This window comes from Ctenopharyngodon idella, chromosome 10, assembly GCF_019924925.1.
Source record: "Ctenopharyngodon idella isolate HZGC_01 chromosome 10, HZGC01, whole genome shotgun sequence".
Taxonomy (NCBI): Eukaryota; Metazoa; Chordata; class Actinopteri; order Cypriniformes; family Xenocyprididae; genus Ctenopharyngodon; species Ctenopharyngodon idella.
This window is the reverse complement of record NC_067229.1, coordinates 4,988,301-5,000,873: the sequence shown is the minus strand read 5'-3', so window position 1 is coordinate 5,000,873 and position 12,573 is coordinate 4,988,301. Positions and strand designations below refer to the sequence as shown.

The following is a 12,573-nucleotide window of genomic DNA, read 5'->3' as shown; positions in this document are numbered from 1 at the left end:
ATTCGCCAACTCAGATTTTAAAGCTCCGCCTAACAACTTGGCATTAATTAAGTGTACTGTAAAGTTTTTTTTAAATTTCTGTTTAGAACAACAGAATGCTGCACAATTTCCTCAAGTTTTTTTTATAGGTAATAGGCTGTTCATCTGTGTAATATTCATGGGTAACATTCATTATGAGGCTATGAAAATACTTGGTTGCATGAATTCACAAATATATCTAAAGAGAGTAAAATATGAATCAGGATGTGTGTTGTATGATGTTCAGTTGTCTAAGATCCTCAATGAGACTCATGTCTGTTTGTCTGATGAGTGAATGTGTAAATCAATGATGTTCTTCTGATGTTTGTTTGAATGTTTTATATTAGCCAAAAAGTAATTTATAATGATTTGTTCCTTTCTTCTCCAGGTGTGTCTGGTGTTGATATAAAGATAGTGTCAGTGGGAGATTCAGTCACTCTAAACACTAGTGTTGAAACAAACCAACAAGAAGATATTATATGGTATTTTAATAACATTCGCATCGCTCAAATCACTGAAAATCAGAGTAAGATCTGTACAGATGATCAGTGTGATGAGAGATTCAGAGACAGACTGAAGCTGGACAATCAGACTGGATCTCTGACCATCACAAACACCAGAAACACAGACTCTGGAGAATATAAACTAGTACTGATCAGCAACAGCAATAATCCAGAGATCTTCAATGTTACTGTCAGTGGTGGGTCATTTAATGAATGTTTAAAAGCAGAGTACATATTTTTATATCACATCATTATTTATTTATTTTTTTGTGTACCTGTATATTAATTCACATACAGCGAATAGATCATTTCATGAAAAATACTTGGTGGAATTCGTTGATTACACTACAAATTAAATTCATTTTTATTTAAAACTCAATAATTACCATTGATAAACTTAATTTTAGTGGTTAGTTTGGATTTATAAAATAGCTGCAGGTGTGTTGTGGAAAAGACTTTCTCATCGTATAATCTCTGATTATTATTTGATGTAAAATAAGTATTAAAATATGTTCATAAACACAAAACATGGATAAATGTTTGTTTTTGTTTTTTTTCCCCTTCAGATTTAAATTAAGAAAGGTCTTGTGTAATCACTTTCAGCTCCCTCGGGTTATTGTTTTGTTTTTCAGCAAGAAAGTCTGAAGAAAAAAAATGGTTTCAGAGGTTCCTGCTACAGAACAAGATAACATGAAGAACCAGTCAGTGGAGGGAGAATCTGTCACTTTAGATCCTGGTGTAGGCTAATGAAAAAAAAATAGCTTCATCTAAAAAAAAACAAAAAAACAACCGGCAGCAACAGTGTAAAAGCAGCCCGTTTCCGCAGGAAAACCGCAGACTTGGCAACAAGTCTACAAAAAGACGTGAAATCATGAACAATACAATAAAAAAAATAAATAAATAAATAAAAGACATGACACTAATACGAAAAACAGACTCATGACAGCTGTATATCGGCGCACTGCTCATGAGACTGTCTGCGCTGACTTCACGTTGCATTTTGTGTCATTATAAATCTTGCAATTTTTAGATTCAACGTTATCAACAGGAAAAATGCATAAAAATAGTTCTACTTTTTCCTGTTGAGATAGCAGTGCTGTGATGCTGCTTAGCTGCCGTTCTTCAAGATCCCACTAGATGGAGCCATTTATTAGTTAAACCAATAATACAGCTGATAGTCAAAGAAGGTGTAAATATAAGTCAAAGATATTGATAAATACTGCATGTATAATCATTCACTTTCTAGTAATAATGACTGTCTGTCTTTAGGTGTTCCAGATTCAGGTCTGTCTTCAGGTGCTGTTGCAGTAATAGTTGTTGCTGTACAGGCGTTTGCTGCTGCAGCTGTAACTGTTGGTGTGATTTACTGTCGCAAGCGTCAAGCAGGACAAAAAGGTATTACATTCATACACATGACTTAACAAGTGAGAAAATATGAGATTCAGTGTGTTAAGTGGGAAAAAAACTTGTTAAAAGATGTGAAAATGTATTTTTATTCTAATTAAACAAAGTAATGTGTGTTTAATTGAGTTTGTTATTGTTTAAACAGACGGTGAGATGCAGGCCGAGCCAGATCAGGTGAGATTCTGTGTGCTGTAAATCTGTCTGTGTGCTAAAAAACTGTGAATTTACTACAGATTCAGATAACACTGTGTTATGTGGTTTCAGAAAAAAGAATAACTTCAACAATAATCAGAGGTGTAAAGAGTACTTGAAAACCATACTTGAGTAAAAGTACAGATACCTTACAGTGAAAATGACTCCATTACAAGTTACAAGTAACCAATTCAAATACGACTTGAGTGAAAGTTTTAGAGTTTCTGATTTTAACAGTACTTAAGTATTTTACTCATGCTGAATGTAGGCTCAGAGATGCAGTAGTCCTTGACACCTGAGAGACATGCCAGTGAAACACAAGAAACAGTTGATTTGTAAGATGAGAAATCATGTTTATTTTCTAAAATCAAAATAAAACTGAAGACCTCAATATTGTAATGAATCAAGGTCGACACAACAGCCTCATCTACAGTCTCAAGTGCACAAAAAAGGCCATAAGTAAACTAATATCCTTCAAAAAGGTCTCTTCTATATAGTGGATAAATAAAATAATGTTAAGTAAAATTAACTAGTCAAAGTCTACTTGCACTGGATGTGCTGGTTTCAGCCTCGTCATGTCCTCATCTAATAAATCTAACACCTGTGATTCAGCAACTACCTCCTAATGGACTCAAATTCACGTAAAGTAACTTTGTTGACAAGTTTGGGTAAGGGTAAAACGCACAAGATATAGTACCTTCAATGCCTTTAGATAGCAATATCACTTCTTCAAACAAACTGCTGCAGAAAGAGTTAGGTGCCATGAAAAATGTAATGTGTAATTGCATTACTCATCACAAATGTCTTGGACTAAAAAAGTACATTTACTTAATCAAAAATGTAGTCAAGTAGAGAGTAAAAGTTACTAATATCTTTGATACTCAGTACAACTACAAAGTAGCCAAAAAGATACTCAATTACAATTACTCAAATATTTTACACCTCTGACAATAATAATAACTGACTATTTAAGAATTTTCTTCTTTACTATGAAGAACAGTTATATAAATATTTTTTATGTTATTATTGCATAATAATTTACATGAATTATATAATTATCTATTTGCATTAGGTGTTAATAACCCCACTTTAAGTGTAACATAAACACTGTAAATAGTTTTTTCCCGCTTTATTTTTATCACCATTGAAGAAGTTCACAGGTAAGGCAGAGCCAAAACAATAAAAAACAGATACAACTCCAAAATAAACTAAATAAAAAATATAAATCAAAAAAGATCTTGCAACTTTAATTAGAGAGCAAGTGTCTTATTAGAACACACCATTTACAATAGTAGGATTCTCTAGTCTCTTGTATTTCTCTTGTATTTTGTATTTGTGTAACTGAAACATCATTCCTGTTCATTTCTTTTACCTTCTGTGAATCTCTGCTTTCTTACAGGAGAATCATGTAGATGACTCGACCCCTGATCAGACTGTCCCTCTAATGAATGCTGCCAATGAGACGTCTCCTCATCAGACTGACACTCCAAAGAAGGATACTAGCAACGGGACGTCTCCTAATCAGAATAAGATTCCTTTGATGGACACTGATAACGAGACATCCTCTAATCCATCTGAAGCTGCTGAAGAGGCATCACTATAACATCATGTTTTGACATAAGAGATATTTTGTCCATTCTGTGTACATTCTCTTATTACTGCCTTACGAAGACGGGTACTGTGACCAAATTGACCGCTGCACACAGACTTGTACTGCAAGACGGCTCTCTTCACACAGCACAGATTGACAGCTGCCTTGACATGTTCGTTGTGCACCAGTTGGATTTTATTGATTTATTTGTTGTTGAGTATTTATCACATTCCGTGCCTGATACTGGATGCATAAATGACTATATTAGTGAACTAATGTAGGGAATAGAGAATGAGGGTATAGGATGTGATTTAGGACACAGCCTCTGAGGGTTGACTTTGAGTGATGTTAATTCATGGACCACGGTAGCCATAAATGACAAATATTACCCTGAATTCACTGTTTTCTACAGCATATTACTGTTTAATGGAAAGTGGATAATAATGGACAAATGATAGTGGAGCTAATGGAGGAAGAAAGCTTACTGTGTTTAGTGTGTTCTTTTCCGAATATAATTCCAGAACAAAAATATTTTGTGGAAGTGATTCCCCTTTAATTACTTATATCAGGCCCAGCTCATTAGTGTCACTGCCAGTGAATGAGACACAGGTGCAGAGTTAAATCAAATAAATGAGTATATATATATATATATATACACAGTGTATAATGTACAAGAAACCAAGTGGTACTCACTGCAGAGTCAAATGACATCCAGCTCCACCTTTCTGGACGTCTACGTGGAGGGATATGGTTGTGGGTAGGGTTAGGGTGTGGTTGGATATTCTAGCTCCACCCATTAGGCCCATACATTCGTTCCTCCTCGCCGGTCTGGAGGAGCTAGAAATAAGCTCCACCCATTTGCTCTGTTGTGAGCAGCCTCTCCCAGCACCTAAAGGGGTAAAAAGAACACAGAGCTATAATGGAGAGCTAAAAGCACATGAGTTCATGGTTTATGTTGACGCCGTTTCTAATCAGCAGTGAGGTGTAATGAAAAGCTTTCATATATTTTATATTGGATGAAGGTGAAGGTTATTCTTGGAAAGGTGAACTAGTTAGGACATTTAAATGACACTCCAGTGGGATAGAATGCATATGATTTTAGAATGATTTTTGTATGGAAATGTCAGGAAGTTTATAACAATACCAGTGCACACAGCCAAAGTGTTTGGTGATTTTACTAGGCCTACAAGTAAAACTGTGGTAATGCCTTATCAGACACCACTATCATCAAAATAACATTCAGAAAAACTCTTACACTCTTCAAAGACAAGATAGCATATTATTCATTTTAATTTATTCTTTTTTTACAATAATTAAGAGTGCACAAAAAAAAAAAGCTTATTAAATTGTGATTTTATAGTAGTAACAATAAACTATATTTACCATGATAAATCTGAGCTGTTAACTGAGCTGAGCTGTAACAGCCAGACAAGCAAAGAGAAAAGATGATCAGGTGGTGTTGGTTATGTTTTCACATAATCATTATTTGACCTGAATCACTGAACTCATTTAGAGCCCAATCTTAGATTTACATTATTGATTACAGCAGCACTGTGATTCTACAGCAGAAGATCAGCTTTTTCAATATAATCCAAAGGATTTCTGAAAAAAAAAAAAAAAAAAAAATCATTCTTATGGGCTCTAAATGAGTTCAGTGATTCAGGTCAAAAAGGATGTTGCAGTGCATTCTGGGTGCCACCAATCAAAATTCATCCATGGACATTTGGGCCACATTTGGGCCAAATCACCTTAAAGGAATCCGCATCTGTTCTGGAGCAGGCCCAGTGCTGGTCCAGATGAGCAAAAACAGATCTGTGCCTTTTGTGCCAAAAGACACCAGCCCAAGTCCGCTGAGCGAATCTGGCCCAGAACTTACGAAGCATCTGGGTTTTTGCTATCTGGGTATCTCTTCTTCCAGCAATATCAAAGCTTTAAAAACCCTTACACTGTGCAAAAGTTGGCCTATAATATTTGTTTTTTATAATGTGCAAAAAAAGTTTTTCCTCTCTCTCAAATTTAATTTATTTTAAATTATATGTTACCCCTGCCTGGCTCAAAGTTTTTTTTATTTTTTTTTATTTTACTGGTTATTTTGGTTATAATTCTATTTTTGTTGTTAAATGCTGTTTTGAGGTGTAACTGTGTGTATTTGCTTTTATATATGTTCAAAGAAAAAAAAACAACAACAACGAATAATGCATAGCACAACGGCGAGCGCGTAAACGCCTCAATCCGTTTGGGAGTCAGCGTGCGGCCGCGTGCGCAGTCAGCGGAGGCTCGCCCAATCCAACAGCAGAAGCGCAGAACCGTACGTCACAGCAGAGGACAACAGCAAGTGCGTTCAGTGCTGAAGAGGACACGAGCCTCAGAAGGACTAGGCTAAAAAGGACACAGCTTCACTAGGATGCGGCCTTCCGATTGGGACGCACCCTCTATTTCTCCCCCAATAACAACCCACACATATCTCACAACAAGCGGCAAATATCACCAATCGATAGAAGAGGAGGATCGGTTTTGGTAGCTTCAGAGTGGAATCTGGATTATTTTCGATTTCAGCCTATGCAGCAAAACGCGTCTGCGCAAGAACAGAAAATAACATTTTTTTAACGAACAATTGATATTCCACAAAACATCCATTCATTTTCAGAGGGATGAAGTTCTTTATTTTGCACATATCGAGTGTTTTACTCGTGCATGGTAAGACGTAGACTATCTGTTAACATGTGTATCTCTCTTCCAATCACCGGTTTCACAGACAAGGCTTAAGTCTTGTCCAGACTAAAATGCATGCTTGTGCTGTCTTCACTGAAAGCAACTTTTTAAAGTCAGTGTCATTGTTTTGTCTAAAGATGCACACCATTATTTTTTTTTTCTAAGGCACGTTAATGAAAGCTATAGGTAACACTTTAGATTCATTTGTTAACATTAGTTAATGTATTAACTAACATGAACTAACCATGAGCATGTTAAATTTGTTTACGTTAAAAATACAGCTGTTCATAATTTGTCCATGTTAGTTCACGGTGCATTAACTAATGTTAACAAATACAACGCTTGATTTTAATAATGTATTAATAAATGTTGAAATTAGCATTAACAAAGATTAATAAATGCTGTAGAAGTGCAGTCATTATTAGTTCATGTTAACTAATGTAGTTAACTAATGTTAACTAATGAAACTTATTGTAAAGTGTCACCGCTACTTAAATATATATATATATATATTAAAAATAAGTAACAGATCACTTATTATAAATTAAAGATATAAATTGTTATAGCCTATATTTGATCGCTGTTTTTATCATTACTGGTAAATATTATCTATTGCTTCAGTTGCCCAGTTTTAATTAATAGAACGGCCTGATGCAGTTTGGATGATCAGCGTAATTTATTATTCTGTTCTGTGATTTATAATTGCTTATTTTTTCTTCAGATGTGTCTGGTGTTCATACAGACACAGTGTCTGTGATGGAGGGAGATTCCGTCACTCTACACATTAGTGTTAAAAAAACCCAACAAGAGAGAATTAAATGGTATTTTAATGACACTTGTGTAGCTCAAATTAATGGAGATCCCAGTAAGATCTGTGCAGATAATCAAAGTCATGATGATAATGAGAGATTCAGAGACAGACTGAAGCTGGATCATCAGACTGGATCTCTGACCATCACAAACATCAGAACCACAGATGCTGGAGTTTATCAACTGAAGATCATCAACAGCAGCAGTGACAGTGATGAGACCTTCAGTGTTTCTGTCCGTGGTGAGTCATGTTTAGTATTATCATCACTGATATGTTCATTATACTGTATCTGTGACCATCTAAGCTATTTATTCTATTCTTGTATTTTAAGTAAATAGGTAATTTCCTTAAAAACAAATTTGCTGTGAAAGTGGAATTTGTATAAATATCACACTTTTCTTCATTACACAGAACCAGGGGTGAGGCCAGAAATCGTACAGTATGACGCATAGAGTATGAAAACAGCATGCCATGTACAAAGCAGCACAACATTTCAAATAGCAAATAACAAAACAACCTATAAACAATTATGACAAACACAAAAAAAATCAATTACCACGCAAAACACTCAGAGAGCTGTCATGACAGAAATAGAAAGTTCTCTCATGAAACTCTAGATGGCGCAGGCTGAATCTGTGTGTAATCACATGATTCTCTGTAGGGTACGGTTGATTGGTTCCTGTTGTATCAGCAGCTAATGAGCTCGCTGTTCAACCTTCAAATACTTAGTCAGCATTTGCTGTTTACAGGGATGGGCAACTTCAGTCCTGGAGGGCCTGCAGAGATTATCTCCAACCCTAATCAAACACACCTGAACAAGCTATTCGATGTCTTCAGGACTATTAGAAAGCTACAGGCAGGTGTTTTATTTATTTATTTTTTTAACAGGGTTGGAGCGAAACTCTGCAGGGAAGTGGCACACCAGGACCAAAGTTGCCCATCCCTGCTGTAGCAATTGCAGCGCACTTTCAGAAACCCTCCACCTTCCCCAGCTCAACCTGAATAGATCTGTGTGGCAAGCAAACAGTCTTTATTGACTCCCAAAAATGTAAAAAAATTTTATCCACAAGGTGGCAACTGCCTGGGAGCATCGATGGGTTTTGAGATTGCTCAAAACTGTGCATGCGTTGAACGCCTGTGTATGCATACGAGTCAAATGAAGTATACTTTCCATGGCTGTGCGTTTGACTGCGCACGTACACTAGATAACGCGTAAAAAAAGAAGTATACAGAGGGCTTAAGTCTCTCTGTCCCAGGTCTGTGGGGTGCTTATATCCTGTCTTTTTGCCAGTCACTGGAATTAGAGACAGGTGTTAGTTATCATGCACTTGACCTCCTTATCACCATGTGTGCTGGCTGTCTTACAATCATGAGTCAATCACTGTGCCATTATTGTCATGCTACCATGTCCAAACCCTCTGTTTCAATCCCTGTTGCTGACAATGACAGCAGAGGGTAACAAAGTTATCTACCCTGACACAGTCCACTTAGGCAATCGAATAGAGTTGGCACAGTTCTAAAAATGAATGATATTGGCAGCAATAAAGGTAGTGCCTCTGGGACTGCTCAAAGCACGACCACTGCAGTAGGTGGATCAAACATTTTCGACTTCACCACAGGCCAGTGAAGTTGAAGGCCACACAGAAATGTGTTCAGGCTCTGCGTCTATAAATAAGCAAAACAGGTTGAACCAAGGAGTTCCTCGGGTGAATATACAAGCAAGGAAAATGGGATGCTCTTCTGACAGGGCTGTCTGGCAAGGCAGAACAGTCAAAGACTCATGGGTGTTCCCCTGGACCATGGAACACATCAGTGTACTGGAGTTGAGAGCAATCTATCTGTCTTCGAGACATTTGATTCTATTCAGGACAAGCATGTCCTTATATGGACCGACAACTGTGTTGGCAGTGTATTATATCATTATATAACCATCAAGGGGGCACCAGATCATTGCGCTGCCTCCAGGAAACCAAGAGATTTCTGTTTTGGGCCTGCCCAAGACTCGCCTCACTCAGGGCAGTAATGCAGACACAGTTTCTCATCATATCATTTATTATCATATTGTGTTTAAATGCATACTTTGTATTTTTAATTGTAGAGGATTTGATAAGAAAGATAGGCTAATAAGTATGTAAAATGTGTTTAAATCGAAAGTCAAGGAAGAGCTCATGACATGATTTTTACAACATAATTGTTTGACAAAAAAATTATTATTCAAAAAATCCCATGTAATTATGCAATTTGCTATGAGTATTATAATTATACATTTTTTAGATCCGCTGTTGGTTTGTGTTTCAGATGTTCCTGCTGCTGAACTAGAAGAAGTGAAGAGAAAGTCAGTGAAGGAGGGGGAATCTGTTACTTTAGATCCTGGTGTAGTAAAACACCCAAATGATGTGATGATGTGGTATTTTAATGATACTTGCATCGCTGAAATCACTGGAGATCTCAGTAAGATCTGCACGGATGATCAGTGTGAACACGCTGATGGACGATTCAAAAACAGACTGAAGGTGAATCATCAAACTGGATCTCTGACCATCATAAACACCAGAACCACAGATGCTGGACTTTATAAACTGGAGATAAACAGCAGTAGCAGCATCAGTCGTCTCCACAACGGCAGCATCAGCATCAGCAGCTTTAAGAGCTTCAGTGTTGCCGTCATTGGTTGAGTATATAATTTTATTTAATGAAATTATGCATTTTTGATGAATTTTAAAGTTTCTGTGTAAACTGTTTGAGGGAAAAAAAGAGCTTTGACTCATTTTGACAGTTTTCAGTTTTCTGGTGACCTCTGCTTATTCCATGCTTTTTTAATTGCTGTTCTTAAAAAACATCTATCAGTTCAATCAATATCATACAACTAATGATCAATGAAGAAAGGGGTAAATATCAGTTTACAATATCAGTAAAGTTGATTATCATTTGATGTCTAATGATTATGTATGTCTGTGTTTACAGAATCAGGTCAGTCTGTAGCAGTAATATGTGCTGGCGTTGGTGTTCTTCTGCTGGTTTCTGCAGCTGTAAATCACACCGCTGGTGTGATTAACTGTCATCGTAATAAAGCTAAAAAACCAGGACAGAATGCAAGTATCAAATACATACAGCTGAGTTATATATGATTATATAATCAGGATATAAACTAATTCACATGTATGAAATAAAACAATATGGGCCAGATTTACTAACAGCTTGCGCCAGTGCAAACCCTCCCTTGGCGTTAAAAAAACAAATGTCAGGAATTACTAAAGACGCAGTGAGACATCAGCGAAGAATTTCCTTATTGCTTATGCATTTGTAGGCATTTCCCTTTCAAGCATGGTAGGCAAGTATTTAAATAAAGCATGCAAGATGATTTACTAAAGTTTGCCGTAGTCAATTTACTGGGATTTGCGCCATTATTTAAAGCCCAAACAAGTGTAACGGAGAGGCAAGCTAGTAAGAGCTGCGAATGTAAACCTCACTCCCCTGTCCTGAAGAGGTGCGCTAGAGACTGTGGTCTTCAGCGTACTTGTTAACGTGTCCGCCTCCCATGCCGGAGACGCCGATTCGAGTCCGAGTCGAGAGCGGGTCGAGTAGGACTGGTTACATTTGGTGCCGTGACCCCGATGGGAGTGAGGTTTAGGGGGGTGAGTGTAACGGAGGCAAGCTAGTAAGAGATGTGAATGTAAACCTCACTCTCCTGTCCTCAAGAGGCGCTGGAGACTGCAGTCTTTAGCGTCCTTTTTAGCATGCCCGCTTCCCATGTCTTAACCCATTTTCTTTTGACATGCTGGAGATCATTTTTACCCTTCGTCTTCATTAATTTTTAATGCCAGATGAAGATGTTATCCTAACGTTGTTTCTCAAGCAACGTTATTTTTTATTTGCTGCTGATAGTAAATTGCCCACATCTGATTATCATCGGCTCTGCTTGTTTGCGAGCCTACACTAATTTGCGATGCTCTTGGGGGATTTTGTTTGTCATTATGGAAATGCTCTGCTGCGTCTGTTTTTTTTTTTTTTTTATTTGCTCATTGTCCGTTTATCAATCACAGAACTCAATAAATCCACTTAAACATAGATCCGCATCTTCACCTGCATTTGCCGTGTTTAGTAAATCTGGCCCTATATTTGCAAAATATGTTTCACAAATGCAAGAAGATGTATTGTATTCACAAATATACAAGTGTGCACACAAAGTTTTGAATGCTTTAAATTTATAAAGTGGTTGTTGAATCTGTATGTTATCACATGTGTGGATGTGTATACATGCGTGATGCAATACAGTTTTAAGACTGAATATTCAAAAGAAATGTCCAATATATAAGACATTGTGTTACTTTCTTTTTTTTTAGAAAACCATCAGTCTTGTTTATTTCATTTATCTTCTGTGAATCTGTGTTTTCTTACAGGAGCATCATGTTGAATACTTGTCCACTAATAAGGCTGAGATTTCATTGTTGACTGTTGCCAGTGAATCGTCCCCTTATCCGGCTGAGACTGCCAGAGCGACATCACCTTTTTTAGCTATTTAAATAAATGAAAGCATGTAGCCAAAATCTATTTTTTGAAAGAAGCACATTATCAGCAATAGAACAGTGAATGCTTGATGTTTTTCTGTAGAGGTGTGTTAATGATGCTAAAAGAATTTTTTTTTTTTTTTTTTTTTTTTAGCAGTTTAGTACCTCCTTCCTTATGGCCAAGAAGTGTATTTTATTACTCTCACACAGTGTCATACTGCAATATGCAAGCATGCAAATCATGTGCACAAATATGCAAATAAGTCAAACAATATAAACTGACTCTGCACTACTGATAAAACTGCTGGAAAAGACTGATATTTGTCATGGATTCAGCCAGCATGCCTTCAGCATCAGGTCCTTCAGCTCCACCCACCGGAATATTAACCTGCCACACCCTCATCCAGCACCCATCAAAAGCACACAGCACATGCTTACCTGTTGTCTGGTCTTGTCAGTCTCTGCAAAAGAATGTTCATCATCTGTGTGCTCATCTAACCATCCTGCAAAGAAACAAAGACTCCTCAGTTAAGTGTTACCGCTCATTGAACTCCTTATGTTCATCACTTGCCTGCTTGATGGTCCTGCACAATCTAAACTATCTGTGAATAAAGACCTGTTAACTTCATCTCCATGTCTCACCTCCTGTTTTATGACAATATTATGTTGCATGTGTATCTGCCAGGCTTTCTTAAACAGGTCATATGATGCTATTTTATTCATTATTTTGTTTAGTTGTTTGGGTATAATAGAATAGGTTTACATTTTACTCCCAGTCTGTATTAAAGGGATAGTACACTCAAAAATGTACTCACTCTCAAGTTGTTCTAAACC

The 12,573-nt window shown here is 36.9% G+C and overlaps 2 protein-coding genes across 3 annotated transcripts in view; both read left to right on the top strand.

Moving 5' to 3' along the window:
- LOC127520216 (uncharacterized) overlaps positions 1–4,359 on the top strand; it is a 31,890-nt gene extending 27,531 nt beyond the window's left edge. The window contains exons 7-10 of the mRNA XM_051908159.1: positions 407–718; positions 1,791–1,916; positions 2,071–2,099; positions 3,517–4,359. Coding sequence (XP_051764119.1) covers positions 407–718; positions 1,791–1,916; positions 2,071–2,099; positions 3,517–3,720 — 671 coding nt within the window. The 3' untranslated portion in view covers positions 3,721–4,359. The remainder of the gene's footprint in view (positions 1–406; positions 719–1,790; positions 1,917–2,070; positions 2,100–3,516) is intronic.
- A 1,429-nt stretch (positions 4,360–5,788) lies between these two features.
- LOC127519798 (uncharacterized) lies at positions 5,789–12,367 on the top strand. 2 transcript variants are annotated; one of them, XM_051907387.1, is made up of 5 exons: positions 5,789–6,405; positions 7,265–7,471; positions 9,530–9,901; positions 10,196–10,323; positions 11,632–12,367. In XM_051907387.1, exons 1-5 carry the CDS (start codon positions 6,360–6,362, stop codon positions 11,752–11,754), a joined length of 876 nt encoding a protein of 291 aa, XP_051763347.1. In that variant the 5' UTR covers positions 5,789–6,359; the 3' UTR covers positions 11,755–12,367. The 2 variants fall into 2 exon arrangements, with proteins under 2 accessions (XP_051763347.1, XP_051763346.1); XM_051907386.1 differs by having other exon boundaries at positions 5,792–6,405; positions 7,142–7,471.
- Positions 12,368–12,573: the final 206 nt, after the last annotated feature.

What these genes read in the sequence shown, in the direction of transcription:
- LOC127519798 (XM_051907386.1), top strand. Translation starts at nt 6,360, where the DNA reads ATGAAGTTCTTTATTTTGCACATATCGAGTGTTTTACTCGTGCATG. An exon ending in CTTCAGTGTTTCTGTCCGTG is followed by an intron (nt 7,472 to 9,529) that starts GTGAGTCATGTT and finishes TTTGTGTTTCAG; the next exon opens with ATGTTCCTGCTGCTGAACTA. An exon ending in CTTCAGTGTTGCCGTCATTG is followed by an intron (nt 9,902 to 10,195) that starts GTTGAGTATATA and finishes CTGTGTTTACAG; the next exon opens with AATCAGGTCAGTCTGTAGCA.